General features: G+C 40.1%; 2 protein-coding genes across 8 annotated transcripts; one reads left to right on the forward strand and one right to left on the reverse strand.

Annotated features, from left to right (window-relative positions):
* Positions 1-279: 279 nt before the first annotated feature.
* Positions 280-8,805, reverse strand: LOC117870656 (BAG family molecular chaperone regulator 5). 6 transcript variants are annotated; one of them, XM_034757890.1, is made up of 2 exons: positions 8,662-8,805; positions 280-4,828 (listed from the first exon to the last, which is right to left on the reverse strand). In XM_034757890.1, the coding sequence occupies exon 2, from the start codon at positions 4,798-4,800 to the stop codon at positions 3,448-3,450; it is 1,353 nt and encodes a 450-aa protein (XP_034613781.1). In that variant the 5' UTR covers positions 4,801-4,828; positions 8,662-8,805; the 3' UTR covers positions 280-3,447. The 6 variants fall into 6 exon arrangements, with proteins under 6 accessions (XP_034613781.1, XP_034613785.1, XP_034613782.1 ...); XM_034757894.1 differs by having other exon boundaries at positions 280-4,823; positions 8,662-8,795; XM_034757891.1 differs by lacking the exon at positions 8,662-8,805 and adding an exon at positions 8,575-8,622.
* A 6-nt stretch (positions 8,806-8,811) lies between these two features.
* Positions 8,812-18,561, forward strand: LOC117870657 (cytochrome c oxidase assembly factor 8-like). Of its 2 annotated transcripts, XR_004644015.1 has the most exons (6): positions 8,812-9,055; positions 11,541-11,738; positions 12,965-13,028; positions 13,414-13,504; positions 14,487-14,605; positions 16,156-16,239. XR_004644015.1 is itself a non-coding variant. In XM_034757896.1 (5 exons), the coding sequence occupies exons 1-5, from the start codon at positions 8,936-8,938 to the stop codon at positions 16,259-16,261; spliced, it is 579 nt and encodes a 192-aa protein (XP_034613787.1). In that variant the 5' UTR covers positions 8,812-8,935; the 3' UTR covers positions 16,262-18,561. The 2 variants fall into 2 exon arrangements, 1 of the variants encoding a protein (XP_034613787.1); XM_034757896.1 differs by lacking the exon at positions 14,487-14,605 and having other exon boundaries at positions 16,156-18,561.
* Positions 18,562-19,761: the final 1,200 nt, after the last annotated feature.

A 19,761-nucleotide genomic window follows, 5' to 3' on the forward strand; every position in this document is an offset into this window, starting at 1 on the left:
ATTAAAATTGATTTAATTATTTTGGTGCACAGTCTGGGTATACAGCAGACTGAAGAAGCAAGATTTAAAAAGGGAGATGAATTAATCCCACAGTTTGAACTTTAAAATTTTGTTTCTTTACTGTGTTTTTTTAGGAAAATAAAGATAAGAACACAAACTTGCCTCTATATCTTTAATAAAAACTCAGAGTTTCCTGTCAAGGAAATCAGTTACATTCTGATAATTAACATTCAAAAATTTAAGAAAAGGCAATAGGAGAGAACAGAAGTCAACTACAAGTACACGGCAGCAAAATATTTTATTAATAATTAAGGATATAATAAAACAATATTTAACTCTGAATTTGTACCAATGCAGTATAATGCATACAGATAAATTTGGATATACACATTTTAAAGAAGATTTATGTACAATCATTAGTTACAAACTTTTCCATTAAGCATACTTTAAAAAAAAAAAAATCCACTAAACTGGAAAGAAGGAGGGGGGAAATGGTCGTAGGTTACCATGAAATCAAGACTGGGATACTTCAAATCAAATTTGCTCATAAATCAATATAATCAGCAAACAAGTATCATGATTTACAACTTTCTCAAAACATAACAAAAAATACATCCATTCATTTATTTTGCTAAGATGCAACAGCACAGCACACACAAAAGCCTTTCCATTCCACTTACTAATAAAATGTAGGCTTTTTGTGAGTTGGTCCTTTTACATCTTGCTGGATAGTTACTTACCAGAAAGCAAGTGTGTTCCCCAGCCATCTTGTATACAAAACAAAGAAATTACATTCTTCAGCACAGAAACTGGATTCTGTAAAATCTATGCACCATACTTTTTTTGGTTTAGCTTATTTAGTTTACGATTCATGCAGAAACTGCTTACAAATACTGCACCAGATAAGGATTTCCACAAATCTTAAATGCTGCACATTTAACTCATGAGCAGAAGACTGTTAAAAATGCAAAAAGCTAAGATCACACAATATGTTGGAACTGGAATCTATTGAGTTAATCATTTTTCAATCCATCTGATGCTTTTGCCTTTTTAAAGAATCAACCTTTCACAAAAGCTGAGATAAGCAAATCTTAAATAGAAAAAATATAAACTATCTTATCCACCTTTACAGAAAAAAATTAGAAATGCTGAAAGCTTCACATGACCTACAGAGGAATATGAATGCTTTGATTTTTTTTAACCAATGGCTGTACATCATTGAAGAGACCAGTCAGTAACAATTATAGTAATTAAACTTAAATGTAATAAGCATTATCCAACTGTTGTTATGAAAGTTGCAACTGTATATTAGAAGTTATGACTACAATTTAAGTACTTAGCAAAATCTGAAATGACCTTTGTAAACATTAGCAAAATAATTCAGATGTTTAACACCATTAATAATCAATTTGTTTTAGCCAACAGAATAAGAAATGCAAAAGTAGATAGGTTAAACTGTAATTCCAAGCAGATGTGATTTGAAAGGAAAAAAAAAGGGAAAAAGATGGGTACAGGTAAGGGCCCACATGAATTGAAAAAATAGGGAGAAGCATCTAAAGAATACATCTTCAGTATTGGGTTATGACTTACCAACTATATTTAATTAAAAAAAAATTCTTTGAAAAATAATGTACAAAAGTCAACAGTAGAACAAAAATTCAGTGAATCAAAATAATCATACTTTGAAATTACATAGCTTGTTACATCCAGAGATTTCAAAGCACTTTATAAAGGTGAATAACTATTATTATCCCTTTCTTCCAATCTGAGGCGCTGGATGTCTTGCCCAAGATCACTAAGCAAGTCATTGTGTGGGGAGTTGGGAACAGAACCCAAATTTCCTGAGTCCAAGTCCCACTCTCAAACATCTAGTCACAGCTGACCCCTAATATATCACTTTATTTCATTTGATACATATTATAGCTGAATTGTAAATAGAAAAATCCAATTGGTAGAGATTACTATAAATGCATCATGCTGCCATTAGACAAACAGTTCCTGTATCTATCTAAGGTGGTGTAACTTTAAGGTTTTGTTAAAAGGCACTTGTCTCTCAAAAAATATTTTGTTTTCTCTAATTAGTGTATTTAAAATATAAAATATCTGAAATGATTTACACAAGTTAAAATGTTGCAAATAAATAATCCATTACAAAGTAGTAATTTATAAATCTAACATGAAAGGAGCTATATGGGAAAACAGCTATATTTAAACATTTTTGACCCATTATTCCACTTAGTGCAGCATTCTGTATACTTCTACAGTAGCACACTTTTGGTATGATTTATATTGGCTACTAAATTCCTATATCCACAAAGGAAGAGGAAAGTGCATGTAGAAATAGAATCAGGTTTATTTAACAAGCTGCAGAACTAACCTAACTGCTTGTGAGCTGAAGAAAGAACATCACACCATAAGCAAGCCTTTTCTGAGTCTTATGTCTGAGATCACATATGACCAGTATGAAATGCGACATAAATTATGAACAATTTTGTAACTAACTATATTTACAAGGTTAAATCAGAAGTACCCACTAACTTAAGTCATTTTAAAGTGGTTTCCATTCTCATAGGTTGCTGAGAAGACCCATCAAATCTACATCCAATAACTGAGTTAAAATACATCTAAATGGCAATTAAAGATAATCCAGTGCAGTTTTCAGGGATTTATGGATGGCAGTAAAAAACCCCTCACATTTATCTAATCAATGTATACTATAGTTTTCCTGTCTTTCAAGTCTCATAGCTACCTTCTAATAAGATGACAGCCTGAATTTGAGGGACTCTTTCCTAGATGTCCAGTACAACAAGAAAATGGATACAACCAGTCATTCTGTATGTAAATGTTAATTTCCAACACGTATTATAATACAGCTACATTGTAAAACCAAAAAAAAACACAATAAGGTGAAATGGATGGAACCAAATCAAACACAGAAATGAATAGCCAACATTTTTTTGTATTTAATTTTTTGATTAGAATAACACATTAGAAGTATGTCCATGCTGCTGTAAAGTTGATGGATCTAATCTTGCATTTGGCCAATAATCTTAAATTCCCAGACTTCTTTAAATAGGTTTTCCAGTACTGTATTTTAAGGAAATTCCTGCATCTTTCAGAAACGTGCATTCTCTGACTTTTGCATTAGGTTTCTTTAAAAAACAGTTTGACCAAATATTAGACTCTGATACTTATGCAATTCCTCAAGACAGCCATATCTCCCACATAACATGGTGACCAAAATTGAAAAAATGGTGTACTGACAATTGCCATGGCAAGTGGGTGAAAGTGTGGGATAGCTGCCATAGTCAAGCCAACTATTTACACAATCTCCATAACCCGAGTGAATATAAAAACACAACTTTTAATCATGTGCAGCTCATGGGACTATCAGTCTACATAAAGTGCAAAAAAGAAAGCAATATCTAACACCAGGCCACTGCTTTTCTAGTACTCCCACTCATCTGTTTTCATGTCTAGATAGTAAAGAATATTCTGTGCAAGCTTTACTGCCTGCTTTCTGGCAACTTTAGATCGCTCATCTCCTTGTGGATCAACAGCATCAAGTGCCAGAAGTTGCTTAGTGAGGAGCTCTTCTAGTCTCATGTAGTTCTTATCAGTTCTGTTTCCATCAAAAGAGAGCACTTCCCTCTGAATCTGAGACAAGTGTCCAAGAACACTCCAGACTGCCTTATGGGATTGGTGTTCCACAACAGTTTGTTCACCATATATTTGTCTTTTTTCAAGTGCTTCCTTTAAATCAATATATGTTATGAGAGTTTGCACTTCTATTACTGCTCTTCTCCTGGCTTCTCTGATACACGGGTTCTTTCCTGGACTCACTTCATCCAAGTGGGCAATTAAACCTTGCAGTTCTGCCTTGCATCCCAAGTACAAATCAGAAGCATTTTCTGCTTTGAAAAGTAAAGAATGAACTTCTTTCATTTTTTTGCGGATCTCTTCTATTTTTAGAATGGATTGATTTTGTGCCAAGTCATAAGCATGAGCAGAGTCCGCTTCCTCTTCCAAATCCAGATATTTCTGTAATTTGTTGATCTCTTCCACCACTTCCTTTCTGTAATTTCTTATTTCTGTGTGACCACAAACATCCAAAGCATCCAAATCAGCAATCAGACCTGTAAGCACACAGGATAAATGCCTGCAAGTCTCATTATTATTTACTCCCATTAAGACTGCAATAAGAGTTCCCCTAGCCTTGTTGACATCACACATAACTGAGTTAATTTTTGAGACCGAAGGATGTGCATCACTGGAGAGTGGCAGGGAAGGTTGCTGCTTTATACAGCTTTCTATAATCTCTTGAACTGCGCACACTTTTGTCAGAGTGCGATATCTTGCTTTTCGTAACGAGATTTTTCCTCCAGTTTTCACTTGAGTGAGTCTCAATACAATATCCTGAATACCCTCTTCAAATTCGTCAGTTATACAGTTGCCACCTTTATAAAAAGGTGTGATCTCACGTTCCACCAATGATTGAGCTTCCTTATATATGGCCTCTATTTCCAGTCTGTGTGGATGGTTCGCATTCTGCTCCAATTCCTTGAGTAGTCTCTCTGTTTCCTGGGCTGCTCGTTTTCTTGCCTGCTGGATGTCCCCTTTTCCTTCAGTATCTACAGAATCTATTTCAAAAAGCTGTTTAGTCAGAGTCCTCTCCAGTTTCTTGTAATCCCTATCAGTAGACAGGCCACTGAAAATCACCACCTGCTGTTCAATATCTCTGACTTCTTTCTGTATTTCTTGCAGCCTTTTGATGGAAGGGTGTTGGTTACCCATATCCATTATCTTATATCCTCCAGTTCCAACTGAGCTACAAATAAGGCAAGAATAAGAACTATGACTGACAAAATTATATCAGACACTGACAGACATATTTCATACTACCTTTAACAACTTTTATAAGGCCTCAAGTCACTTTAAAATATTTAATAAACTAATTTGAGCTAAAAAGCTACAGAGACTTTATTTACTGGTGTAAGTTTAAAAAAAAGGAGTGAACCACAACTTCAAAACATACAATATTTCCCTGTTCTTTGGTGCATATATCTCTAATGCTGTCTGCAAGCTTCTTCCTATTAAATGATCTGCACTAGGGCTGTCAAGCAATTAAAAAAATTAATCACAATTAAACAAATTAATTGCACTGTTAAACAATAATAGAATCCCATTTATTTAAATTTTTCCATGTTTTCTACATTTTCATATATATTGATTTCAATTATAACAGAATACAAATTGTACAGTCCTCACTTTATATTTTTATTACAAATATTTGCACTGTAAAAAACAAAAGAAACGGTATTTTTCAATTCACCTAACACAAGTACTGTAGTGCAATCTCTTTATCATGAAAGTTGAACTTACAAATGTAAAATTATGTACAAAAAACCCTGCATTCAAAAACAAAATATAAAACTTTAGAGCCTACAAGTCCACTCAGTCCTATTTCTTGTTCAGCCAATCGCTCAGACAAACAAGTTTGTTTACATTTCCAGGAGATAATGCTGCCCGCTTCTTGTTCAGTTTCACCTGAAAGTGAGAACAGGTGTTCACATGGCACTGTTGTAGCTGGGGTCACAAGATATTTACATACCAGATGTGCTAAAGAGTCATATTTCCCTTCACGCTTCAACCATCATTCCAGAGGACGTGTCCATGCCGATGATGGGTTCTGCTCGATAACGATCCAAAGCAATGTGGACCGACGCATGTTCATTTTCATCATCTGAGTCAGATGCCACCTGCAGCAGGTTGATTTTCTTTTTTGGTAGTTTGGGTTCTGTAGTTTTTGCATCAGAGTGTTGCTCTTTTAAGACTTCGGAAAGCATGCTCCACACCTCATCCCTCTCAGATTTTGAAAGGCACTTCAGATTCTTAAATCTTTGGTCGAGTGCTGTAGCTATCTTTAGAAATCTTACATTGGTACCTTCTTTGCGTTTTGCCAAATCTGCAGTGAAAGTGTTCTTAAAATGACACATGTGCTGATCATCATCTGAGACTACTATAACATGAAATATATGGCAGAATGCAGGTAAAATAGAGCTGGAAACATACAATTCTCCCCCAAGGAGTTCAGTCACAAATTTAATTAAGGCATTATTTTTTAACAAGCGCCATCAGCATGGAAGCATGTCCTCTGGAATGGTGGCCAAAGCATGAAGGGGCATACGAATGTTTAGCATATCTGGAACGTAAATACCTTGCAATGCCGGCTACAAAAGTCCCATGCGAACGCCTGTTCTCACTTTCTGGTGACATTGTAAATAAGAAGTGGGCAGCATTATCTTCCGTAAATGTAAACAAACTTGTTTGTCTTAGCAGTTGGCTGAACGAGAAGTAGGACTGAGTGGACTTGTAGACTCTAAAGTTTTGAATTGTTTTGTTTTTGAGTGCAGTTCAGAGGTGAAAGTAAGCTGGTACGGGCCGGCACAGTGTACCAGTAAAAAAAGTGGCTGCCAGTATGGGCCGGTACACAGCCAACATTAAAGCGCTGCCAGGGAGCACTTTAAGCACTGTACCGACAGCGCCACTGATGGGGGGCCACCGGGGCCTGGCGATTTAAAAGGGCCTGGGGCTCGCGGCAGCGGCTGGAGCCCCGGGCCCTTTAAATCACCACCAAAGCCCCAGCACTCCCAGCCACCACTGCCAGTGTAGCAGTGGCCAGAGCCCCGGGCCCTTTAAATCGCTGCTGGAACCCCGGGCGGCGTTGGCCAGGCAGCACTGGCTGGGGGAATCTGGCTCCAGCCCTGCCCCTTCTGCCTGAGGCCCCTCCCCTTCTGGGGGCCCAGAGCCACCCTCCCCAATCTTGCCTAGGACCCCATCCGCCATGCGTACCAATAAGTCCTTTAAGCTACTTTCACCCCATGCAATTATGTAACCAAAAAACCCAAAAAATCTACATTTGTAAGTTGCACTTTCACAATAAAGAAATTGCACTAGAGTATTTGTATGAGGTAAATTGGAAAATGCTATTTTTTTTTTTATCATTTTAACAGTGCAGATATTTGTAATAAAAAATAATATAAAGTAAGCAGTGAACACTTTGTATTCTGTGTTGTATCTGAAATCAATAAATTTGAAAATGTAGAAAACATCCAAAAATATTTAATAATTTTCAATTGGTATGCTATTGTTTAACAGTGCGACTAAAACTGCAATTAATTTTTGAGTTAATCGCATGAGTTAAATGTGATTAATCACCAGCCCTAATATCAGGTTTCAAAGTAGCAGCTGTGTTAGTCTGTATCCGCAAAAAGAACAGGAGTACTTGTGGCACCTTAGAGACTAACAAATTTATTTCAGCATAAGCTTTCGTGGGCTACAGCTCACTTCTTCAGATGCATGGAGTGGAACACACAGACAGAAGATATTTATACATACAGAGAATATGAAAAGGTGGAAGTACGCATACCAATTGTAAGAGGCCAATTGATTGGCCTCTTACAATCGAAAGCTTATGCTGAAATAAATGTTAGTCTCTAATGTGCCACAAGTACTCCAGCCCTAATATGCACTTTTGAATTTACACCGCTAGAAGTCTTTGTTCACTCCCTCAGCTATAACAATTACAAGCAATGCAAAACAAATTGATTACTTCAGCAATGAAGAAAATTAAGGAGGCAATTTCCAATCCTTGATTTTTTAGTACAATATACATACATACACACACACACCCCCCTACCTAATAAATAAATACACCCTTCCCATTCACTTGCATTATTCAGAATAGGGATTATAATCAACCAACATTGTCAACCTTTTACCCACATCTATCTACCCCCAGCAACCCTCACAAGCCTCCTCCACCATCCAGTGCCCTTAACGTGCACCCATCTACCCCTGACAATCTACACCTGTTTCTACACACCCAGAGCCCTTCACCCGCATCCACCTCATCCAGCGCTCTTCACCTGTGCCCATCTAGTCCTGGCACCCCTCTCCTGCCTCATTCAGTATCCTTCACCCCCCACCCCTCCCGGCAGCCCTTCACTAATCACTTTCACTCTTCACTTTTCCTCACTCTTTCCAGCTCATTTGAGGTCCCCCTTCCAGCACCACCTGTCCCCAAGCAGCATCCATTACCATCCCCAGCACTGCGGCCCCTGCATAAAATAGGAGATGGGGGAGGGGGATGAGAGGGCCCCTAGTCCCCAGAGATCGGGATAACCACATGGCGCCTACCCCAGCCAGCAGCCTTGGGGGAAGACAGTCCCCTGGAGCAGGCCCCGATCTCCCCGGAGCCCGGACTCGCTACATCCCTGCAGGAGGGGCCGGGATCCGCCGGGCCGCGCTGCGCCACCCCACCGCCTGCAGGTGGTGACTTCACAATGGGGGCGTCCCGGGGGAACGGAGAGCGAGTGCCGGGGCCCAGAGCCGGCTCCCCCTTAGCGGCGTCGGCAGCGAGCGAAAGCCCGGCCCCGGGGCCACAGGTGGCTGAGAGCCCCGCGTGGAGACCCCGCCTCCCCCTCTCCTCAGTCCCCCCGGCAGCCCGGACCCCTTCCCTACCAGCCCCGCACCGCCCCTGCTCTGCTCTTCCCCGCGACGTCCGCCCCTCACCCGGCTCAGCAGACGCTGTTCTCCCGCACCGGCTACAGAATCCCCCGGGAGGGCGCCTCTGTCCCCCCCTCCCCGCCGGCCTCTCACCTGTGGGCCGCCGGCGGCTGTCAGCAGCCCGCAGGCCAAACGGCGGCTAACCCGAGGACCCCCGTCCCCGCCCTCACTCGGCGGGGGGCGCACGGGGGAGGGAGCGCAGGGCAGCCTGAGCTGCGCAGCCGAGAGACCGAGCGAGACGCTCTAGCCCCGGTTACCGCCGCCCAGAGGCCGGAGCTGCGCCGCCTGCCGCACCGCAGGGAGAAGTTTTGGGCGGCCTTCTCCTTGCGACAAGGCCGTAAAGCCGCCGGCGGCGGGGAGAGGTGCGATGGCAGCAGCGCTGAGAGCGGGCCTGCGCGCGGGCAATGGGACGCGCCGCTGCTTCTCCGGAGCCGGCGGTGGCGCGGGGCTCCTGGCCGCTGAGAGGGGGCACGAGCCGGAGAGCCGGGTAAACAGGCAGAGGGGGCGCAGGGTGACGGGGAAAGTCTCCGCTGAGAGCCCGGCCCGGCCGGGGTCTGGCCCCTGGTTTTGGGGGAGGGATCCCCTGCCCCGCCCCGCCGGGGTTGTATTGCTGGGGGGTCCAGTAGGCAGAGCGGGGAGCTAGAACTCTGTCCCTCTCTGCCGGGCAGGGGGACTCCACCCCTGCCTCAGGCTCCAGGCAGGTGGACCGCTGGACCTGCGTGGAGCCTCATTGCCCCATGGTTTTCGGTACAAGATGTGGGGCCCTGCTGGGTGCAGCTGGGCACTGGGTATCCGGACTCGTGCGCTTTGTTCCCGGGGGCAGGAGGGAATCTGCTAGGGAGACTGTAGCAGCTAGAGGCTGGGAGCCAGGACTCCTGGGTTCTCTTCCTGGCCCTGGTGAGGTAAGGTGTGTGTGTGTGTGGATCACCCACACACACCTCCTGCTGGACTCTATCCCCTGAGCCCTGAACCCACCAAACCTAGCTGAATCCTGCCACGTGAGGGTCACCCCATCCCCATTACCCAGCCCACTTACTTATACCCATGACTGTCTCTACTTCCCGTATGGGTGATAGACCCTCACTGCTTATCGACTGTTTCCTGATCCCGCCCACCGGTTACCCACCCCTCATTGGGGACATTGCAGTCTGTATATACTATGTGTGCTGCCCAGCCCCAAAACACCAACATACCCCTATACTCTGTATGTTACCCCCAATGACCAATAATTGACGCTTCAAATTTTCTGTATCGTTTATTTTTTAAATATTCTCTAATAAAATTTAAATCTGGGGTTATATTTTCCCTGGATTATCATGCTTCCCAGATTCCCAGGGCTTCTCATGACCGGATTTTACTTGCATTTCCTGTTTAATTGTTTGAAGAAGTTTTGTAAAACCGTCAATAGTATTTGGACAGCACTTCTCAAGAAATGAAACATTTTCCAAGGGTCATGGCAAGTCTCATAAAATCTCATTAGCCGCTTTTTAATTGTATGTGGTTCTTGATTAGCAAATAAATGAACGTGTTGCTTAGGAAACAGTAAGGTCTGGTGGAAAAGGAACCCAACCAGCAAGTGATTTGGAATCAGACCCTAATTACTACATTATCATACAAGTAGAGGCTAGAGTTTGAGAATCTTTACACAATCTGAATTTCCTCAATATAGCAAAATTAGCGAAGTCCTAAATCAGGGATTGGCAACCTTTGGCACGCTGCCCGTCAGGGAAAGCCGCTGGCGGGCCGGGACGGTTTGTTTACCTGCAGTGTCCGCAGGTTTGGCTGATCGCAGCTCCCACTGGTCGCAGTTCGCCATCCCAGGCCAATGGGGGTTGCGGGAAGCGACGCGGGCTGAAGGATGTACTGACCACTGCTTCCTGCAGCCCCCATTGGCCTGGGACGGTTTCTGATCCCTGTTCTAAATGTTGATTCCACAAGACCACAATAGCTTATGCTCTAATAAATTTGTTAGTCTCTAAGGTGCCACAAGTACTCCTGTTCTTCTTTTTGCGGATACAGACTAACACGGCTGCTACTCTGAAACCTTTTTTTTTTTAAAGTAAAGTGTAGGTGTTACCTGTTCGCTCAGCTCTCTAAATAAAGAACATGAGATTAGGGACCCGATCTTGTAAATATTTATACATGCACTTAACTTTATGCACTGTGCATAGTCCCATTGCAATCAGTGAGAGTACTCCTGCAGTGTGAACCACATACGGGCACTAGTTTACCTGCCTACGAGATACAACTAAGATTAATTATAAATGGAGAAATAAGAATGTGGTGTTTGTTTAATAACTTTGTCCCTTTTAAAGCTTAACTTTAAAAATGCTGGTAGCATACAATAATTTATATTTCTATAGTGCCTTGCCTTTCATCTGAGAGTGCTTTACATACTTCAGAATGCTTCTCTGACAAATATCACCCTTTTTTTTGTAGATTGGGAAACTGTGGTACAGAGAAGGTAGGCTACTTGTCCAAAATCAAAAAGTGAGTCATTAACAGAGTATGGTAGTAGTCCAGAGTTCTCCCTACTCTGCCCTCAACAAACCACTGGTTAGTACCTCCTTTGTGCACTCTTACAAGCATACACAAGCAAAGAATAAACTGCAAGGAAAACTGCAAATGAAAATATATACGAGACTCATCCTGTACCTAACAGTCTCCTATGCTACCATCAAATATATTAACAAGACAGAATGTCCATGACATGAAAAAATGAAAGTGTGATCTAAGGGTTTCTTTAGTCTGTGTCTTTGATTGTAACCCAAAGTCACTTGTGCCTCTCTGACAGATTGATAAACATATCATAAAAGTGAATTACTGATGTAAACTTAAATCAAGCTAACCTGAACTCTCAAAACTTTTTTGTTTTCATTCTTGTGTTTTAAGATTAGACGCAACTGTGTGAGACATTTTATACTTTTCTAAGAAACACTATGCACATTTTTTTTAAATGTAATTTTTTTTAGGGTTCAAGCTTCTGCCCTCCAGCACATTCTTGCAATGATTGGATTGGTCCTCCTGACAGACAGTCAAACCTCCGACCAATAGTATTTCATATTCCTAAAAATGAATCACCACTGGGACGAAGACTTAGGGAATTTAGACAGGAAACTCAAGTTTGGAACCAACAATTCTGGGCAAGCCAAAATGTGTCATTCAGAAAGGTGAGAATGTAGATGAGGTACTAAGCCACTTGGTGGTGCTGAGTTTCCTTAAGAATTTGCGGCATTAGCAGCTGATAGAAAACATGATTCTGTTTGGCTAGATGAAAGATTTTTCACAATTTGCATTGTATAGTGATATTGAACCTTGATCATTTTGTATTGTATAGCTGTTCAGAATAGTTGAGAGCACTACAACTAATTATTTTACCTTTATAAACTATTACTAAATGGTGTGGTTTTGCAATTATTTATCCCTTGCTTTAAACTGATTTTATAGTTGATTGATATAATAGTAGAGTCTTTTTGCCATTAAATAAGCTTATCAATACTGAGGAGTGCATATAAAGATGAGCTGCAAAGCTAAAAAGTGTGTGTACTTTGCTTTAGGATGTATAAAGAGATTCTCCAAACTTTTTGTTGCTTGTTTTTTACATTAGAAATATACGGTTGTGACTATCGTCTTTTCTGGAGGATCTGGAATGTGAGATTAAAGCTCGTTACTGAAAACTGAGCTATTGTTCTAACTCCAATGGCATAGATGCAATCACTGAGGGGAAAATGAGGGACATAGCTCCCCTCACCAACTTTACTGTTCTGTTGATGTGTTTTTTAAATAATGGCTACAAGCAGTACATTTCACTCCTGGTCCCTCAATTTTTTTTTTTTTTCTTACGTGGGAAGAATAGGTTGAATTCTAGGTTTGGAGAGGACCAATTCATCTATTCACCTCTAGCTGTGATGAAAACTGTTTCTGGTTTTTTGTTTTTAAGATAGTTAAAAAAAAATTCTAAAAAAAAGCAACCAATTTTTAAAATTCTATTAAGTCACTATGAATTTATTTTAAAAGGCTTAAGATCTTTCTGTGAATTCAACCATAATAGGCATAAGGCAGGAAGACCTCAAAAGGTGATACGTTGCCTTATTTAAAACTTACAGTATAAGGTCCTGATCCTGAAAACAGGTAAGCATATACATACCTTTACTCACATGAGTAGTGCCATTTACTTCAGTAGGACTGTTTGTGCATAAATTTTATTCATGCACATTCTTAAGAGTTTACAGAATTGGGTCTAAATGATTGTTTCCTGAAGAGGATCCAGTTAACTGATTATTGGTAGTTATTATCTGGTGTATAAATATTGCTCAGATTCTTGAAACTATTGATCAGTAAGATAGCTGACTTCAAGAATTAAATACATTTAATTATAATGTTAAATGTGTTTTAGGAAAAAGAAGAATTCGTTTACTCAAGACTGAAGGCTAAAGGTCTGGAAATGAAAGATGAAACAGGTTAGTGAGATCATTGTTTTTAAATTTTTAAATGCTTTCTGAAAGGGAGGGTTCTGGTTAATTTTAAGTTTTCACCAGATAGTTTAAACTCTCCTTTAAAAAAAAAACTTAAGAGCAAATCCTGCCTCTGCCTCAATGGCTGCAGAGCATCACTTGGCAGTACTGCCAATGCAGTTCTGTGGCCCAACAAAGCCGGGTTGGTCAAGGTTTGAAAGATGGTGCAGGTGTGTGGTAGACCATTCATCTCTACAGTAGCTCTTTGCCTAATGGTGCCTGTGGGTCATACACACACATTCTGTAGCAGAGCAAGATTTCCTGAGTCCTCAGTTCAGTGTATTAATCACAAGAACAACCTTGATGTATTTATGTTGAAATTTATTTTCAGGTCAAAAGGTAACATTGAATGCAGAAGAAATGGCAGATTTTTACAAGGACTTTTTAAGTAAAAATTTTAAAAAGCACATGCGTTATAACAGGTAGGTGTGTACTCTTCCTGTTGGGTAATACACATAATTAATCTAAGTTAAAGGAACACCATCAACTTAGATCGCTTTTCTGTCTGAAACTTTTTGCCTGCTGTTGTTAGAAGTAGTACCTAAGGTTGTTTGAAAGAGATTAGGGAAAAAAATACATCTTTCCCTTAAATTTGTTTACTTTGCATGTGACAGAACTTCATGTATAGTCACTTTGAGAATTTCCACTATTTATAGTTAGATCCAGCTCCCCTGGAAATTAATCAGTCTCTCCATGGACTTAGATGGGAGCTGAATCAGCCCTCAGTCAGTCAGTTTCCCTTTTTATTATACGGTGTCTTTCACACAGCTACAGGAGAAAAAATTGCAATTGGAAATGTGATTGTAAAACAACTTAACTTTTGAAAAATTGAGTAGACCTCTAGTTGACTGTGTCCCTTTTAAACATTGAATTAGGCAGTGACAATGTGTGAATGTTTTTGCATTCAATAGAAAATTTTGCCATGTAAACTAAATAATATTTAGCATTTGTACTTATTCTTGTTTATTTTTCACCATTTTTACCTATAAGCTTACCAAACTGAAATTGATTAGTTTTGCTTTGTAGGGTGAGGTACTTGAAGTTGTATGGGTTTTTCTTTGCTGTATGTGAACCCAATCTAAGATCACTCCTGAGAGAGATCCTTAGCATCTTTATTCTTGCATGCAGCATCTTTCTCCTCTGTTGTGTTGAACGGTATTGGACCCAAAAGAGTTAAGGTGCTACTAGAAGTAGTGTTTTTCTGCTACAATATTCTGATCTTTAATATTACACATTTACTATGAATTGTAGTTTGAAGTTATATGTACAGTAACTTTGTACTTTTACCATAAGAACCATTTAAAAAAAATACCTTAATGTTTATTAGCTACAGAAAAACACACAGCAATAGCCTTAAAACACTGACACTCCAAAATGCTGTGGTTATTTATTTTGAATAACAAGATGGTTGCAGCTGTAGCAAATGTATTGCCTGGTGCTTGGGAACGCAGACAGTGCTACTCCCTGAATTGGCCATCAGAAGGCTCACTGTAGTGAACTGTGACTAATATTCCACCTATCAGGTAAGAGTTCAGAATCTCTTCCTGAATGTAGTCCTTGTTGCTATGCTGTGATCAGCTCACCTGGCTATAATTACATCATTTTAATTATACAGTGTACTTGTACAGCCCAGAAGATAGCAGTGCTTATTGTAGGCATTCTGATTTCTGAGGGCCTAGCTTATAGAATCTGTTATTCACGCATTCAATTGTACACTCTCTGAGCATTGCCAGTTGGACTGGGAGTTGTGGCTGCAGTAGAGCTGAAATTTGAAAATTCATCATGCTTTTTAGTGTATTTTAAAAATTAACTGATACTATGACTGCATTGGCTCCAGGAATATGCATTTAGGAATATTTATACTGAAAACACTATCTAGTTTTGAAAACTGGAGTAAAAGTGTAAGCAAAGGAAATAAACAGGAAATGAGATCGTAGCATATATAAAATTCTCATTGTGGAAGTAAAGGGGAAAGAGAGACAATTACAATATTAATAGTGTGACCTGTTGATTTACATGCATTTTAAGAGAGATGTTGGGTTTTATCTTTGTTACATTTTATGTGTAGTTTGCTACTAATTAAGGCCTGATCCAGGGTCAGGCCTTTATTGTGCCAGGCCCCTATATAAAAGCTTTCCCATTGAGCTCTGCCAGTTGATCTTGATCAGTAACATCACTACTATTCCAGCGCTAAGCCTGTTTTGACCAGATCCTGCTAATTGTGCAGTGTTTTGTGAAATAGATGCCCACTGGGAATTAGAAAGAGATGACAAAACAGCCTTACCCTTCTCACAAATGAAAGTATTTGAAATCAGTTATCAAGAGGTGAAAGACTAGTGCAGACTGTTTTACCTAGATCCTGAATTATTTCTTAAAGGCATCCCCCCCCTCCCCCCCCCCCCCAAAAAAGTAAAAGAATAAATATCATTTTAAAGAACATGAACTTTGCAAAGCAGAATACTGGCTGAATAAAATATATATTGACTTATAAACCTAGCATTTGTCATAATGGATCAGATAATTTGACCTTTCAAGACTGACTTCTTTCTGCCTTTGGCAGTGATCAACTCTGCCCATCTAAATGCATGCATATACACATACACCTGGCTAATAGTACAGCGCTGTATAAGAAGGAAAATTCTCCCTGAATGCTTGATGATCAACTTTCCCTCTGAACTATGAGGCTTGATAACCCTTATCTTAGTTTGTATAAGTTCAAATGTAATTGGTATAATTGGCCATAAAACTATTCAACCCCTCTTTAACTCTAGTAGTGTATTAAACTGAGTGCCTGCAGCCATGCATTCCATAGACTGATTACACAATGTGTGACTTCTTTTTAACCATGTACTTAATAGTAGTACTTACAAATTTTCATAGGCAAATTAGCCCTAATTAGACAGGGGAATCAATGCTGTGAGGAAAGAAAAGGTAGGTCATAACTGAATTGTCATGTGTCAGTGCCTCTAGGATAGCTAATGCAATTATTTACCAATTATTTATTTTCTCCCCCCCCCCCATCCTCTCTGTTTTTTCTTCTTGTACTGATTGTTTTTCTGGTGCTGGAATCTAGAGAATGGTACAAACGTAATTTTACTATCACGTTCCTCATGGGACAAGTGGCCTTTGAGAGGGCATGGAGGAGGCTTGGCTGGAAAAAGACAAAAGTTGGAAATTAACGCTCACCATGTCATATAGAATACAACAACACCGTAAAGACTGGACTGACACACTGTCTGTGGTCACATTCAGGCTCTAGTTGCTGTAGCAGTAATTCACTGTTTACTTTGTATACCGGGCCACATGAATGAAAATAGCTGCTGATCTTGACTTCGCATTACCATGTTACACTGGAACATTCAAAAGTATGCCCAACCAAAAGCTATATTGGCAATTTACCAACAGCCGAAGGGCTGCACATAATTTACGCACAATGGAACAGATTGCAGCCACCCTCGTCATTAAGCTGGCGGTGCAGCCCATAGAGACGATATGATCCAACGTACCATGATTCATCTTGTTCCACATCCTGTAGTCTCCATGGGCCATATCAGTATATAAAAGATGAAAGTGGCCATGGTCTGCACTGGCTACATGAGCTACAATTTTCCCACCCTGGTATAATCATCGTAGAGGTAAGTGATTGTACATTGTACATTGATTAAATTTAACTTAGATTTTTAAACACATTCTTATTTAGAGTGATTAGAATCCCCTTTTTAAAGTAACACTTAAAATATTATGTAGATTTAATACCCTTATAAATGTCCAAAACAACTGAATCTTCTTAATTGATTTATTCTTGTGAAAACAAACTTGTTGACTAAGTGATGTCTCAGTTGTAAGAGCTCAGATTAATAAATTTAAGGTTTTTTAGTTTTAAAGCAAATAAAATGTAAACATTGTCAGTCATTTAGCAGCTATGATAGAAAGGGAGTTGAATACAGAGGGTGAAAAGTGCTAGTAAATGCCAATTCATGCCTGTTAATTACCCTCAAAACACTTGCTGCTCTCACCAGGTTCCTTAAGCACCCAAAAGTCCTGCTAGCATCAGAGGGCTTTGGGTGCTCAAGGAATGCCATCTCATTGGTCAGGTGTGCTATTTAAACTAATTCTTGCAATTTTATTGTACCATTTATGTATTATTTAAAAGAAGTGACCTTGCACTGTGGGTGTTTCCTGCCCATTAATGAAGTTGAACAGATGTGTTGTTTGCTTTGGTACCTGATAAGTGGATTCTGCTGAATGGAATGTGTATGGACAAATGTGAATGTTTGAATTCCAGGGGTGATATTTTTGATACAATAGTAAGGAGCAGTAGAACTGCAAATATTTGGTGGAAAATAATGTATGCTTCATTCTTGGATTTGAAAAATTCACAGCAAATATATGAAGTTCTTGGGGCTAGACAAACCTGTTACCATTCTCTCACTTCCAAGTGGTCCCCAGTGGTAGACACTATCTCCTCCCAGTTGTTTGGAGCTTGATCACATGGCCACTGCATGCTTGACAGATTGCTTGGCATCAGCAAGGGTAGCAATCCTCATCAGGTGGTCCATATCTCTATTAAAATAATCAGATCCAAATATACAGACAAAATATATTTCCTCAAAACTCTAGGTGGGAATGGGCACCAACACAATATTTCCTCCACATGCACATGTGTGTACACACCCTCCAGCCCTGCAAAAGTTATTTTGTGAAAACAGTACATTTGGAGTTCTGCAGGTTTAGGGGATGGGTCTGGGGGATGAGGGGGAATGGCCAAATGACATCTCTGAGCATCATCTGCTAGCATTTGTTTTCATGCTGTCATACCCCCTCAAAGGAGGTGTATAGGTCAAGGCTTAATATCTCAGCCCTCTAGAGATGTTTTGAGATCCACAAAATAATCTTGCAGTACTCAAGGCATCCATGAATTTGGAAGGTCAAAGTCCATGCAAGTAAATTATTAAACATGCAGTTTATTTCTTTCTGTAAAGATTTTTCACATAAATCCCATGTGTGGTTCCTGCATTGACCCACTAATGGCCCCATAATCTGGTCTACTTATGTCAGGGCACCCACATAATGACTTATGGGGTTAATGGTCTGTTGGCTAAATGATTTGTTAATTTTCAAGTTGTGGTTATGAGCCCTGATGCAACATGTTTCAGTAATATTGTGATCGGACTTACAAAATTTTCTCTTATGGATTTATGTAAATCTAAATACCCAGGTGAACTCTCCTGCTTTGGATTCTGTTTTTTTTATTTCTATCAACACAAAAGCTGTATCAACCTGTTTTGCTCATTCTCTTTGCTCTTTCTATCTTGTAATACCAATGTAATACTGCTATGTTTCCTTGGACATAATGGTTATGAAAGTTGCATATTACATAGTAGTTTAAGCTTGGAACTGTCCCTGCTGTATATTTGTTTTGAAATGTCTTATCCTTTTCAGAATATTTTTATCCTGAAATAAAGCATTAAACATGTTATGTGTAATACTCAAAGTCTTTTCATGAACTCATAGTTGCAGTATATTTTTCTACAATCCAGGTTTGGGTGGCCTTTACATGTTGTTGAATTTCAAAGAACCCAGTCCTGAAAAAACAAGCACAATCCCCATAAAAGAAGTTTGTTCACATTTAGCAGAGTGGGGGAATCAACACTCGGGTTCAAAATCAAAATACAAGCCTGGTAGAGAAGTACTTTAGAGTATCAGCCACAGCCTACCCTTTCCCCTCCTAAACTGGGACATATATAGATTTGGACTGCATGAATCTGCTGGCCTCTCGGCTGATCTGTCCATATTTACCCCTCTCCTTTGCTTTATGGAGAAATGTCAGCCAACTGCAATAAGGAGCTATATGGGATAGCTATAATTTTGGGGCCCGGCATTACTACTGCATTGGCCCTTAAGGCATCCATGTAGTGGGATTAGGATTGAGTCCAAGATACTTACAAGGCAAAGTTTTTCCAGCTGTACTTCAGCTTGTCCATTGATCTCTTGCTCAGCAGTAGTTGGTATGTTAGATGTACTGTCCATACTGAGTGGGGAGGGAGACACCACTTGTGGGATTTCTTGACTTCAAGAGGACTGCTTTCATGCATGCTTAAAGTTACACTTGTGTAAGTATTTACAAGATTGGTGCCTTAGACATTTCATCTTTCCCTGTTCCATCACTGTTGGTCTGATCAGCTGAGATGCTTTTGCTTAGTCCTTTCTGAGAGTGGAAAACAAAGGTCAGTATTTTCAAAAGTGGCTGCTGATTTTGAGTGCCTTAAGTTTTAGGGCTCACAACCTGAAACACTTTGATACTCTCCACCTTTGAAAGGCGGAATCTACTGTTCTCTGTGACTGAAGTGGAGCTGCCAGCTGTGCAGCACTTCTGAAAATCAGGCCCAGTCTGTCTCAAGTGAAGCATTTGAAAATGCTCCCAGTCACGTTCAGTGACAAGGGTCCACTTTTAGAACTTTCTCTCTGGCTCACCAGAGCCTGATCTTACCGAGCATTTTTTTTTTTTTTTTTTTTTTTTTAAATGTTGGACACCAAAGTCCCATTCCTGCAATGAGCTCCACGTGGGCAGCCCCCCTATACAGATGTGCAACTCCATTTCCTTCAGTAAGGTTCTGCTTGGGTGGAGAGAGGTGTATATATGGATCTCATAGCAAGCAGCATAAGGCCTCAGTCCTGC

Source organism: Trachemys scripta, unplaced genomic scaffold (genome assembly GCF_013100865.1).
Source record: "Trachemys scripta elegans isolate TJP31775 unplaced genomic scaffold, CAS_Tse_1.0 scaffold_89, whole genome shotgun sequence".
NCBI classification, from domain to species: Eukaryota; Metazoa; Chordata; order Testudines; family Emydidae; genus Trachemys; species Trachemys scripta.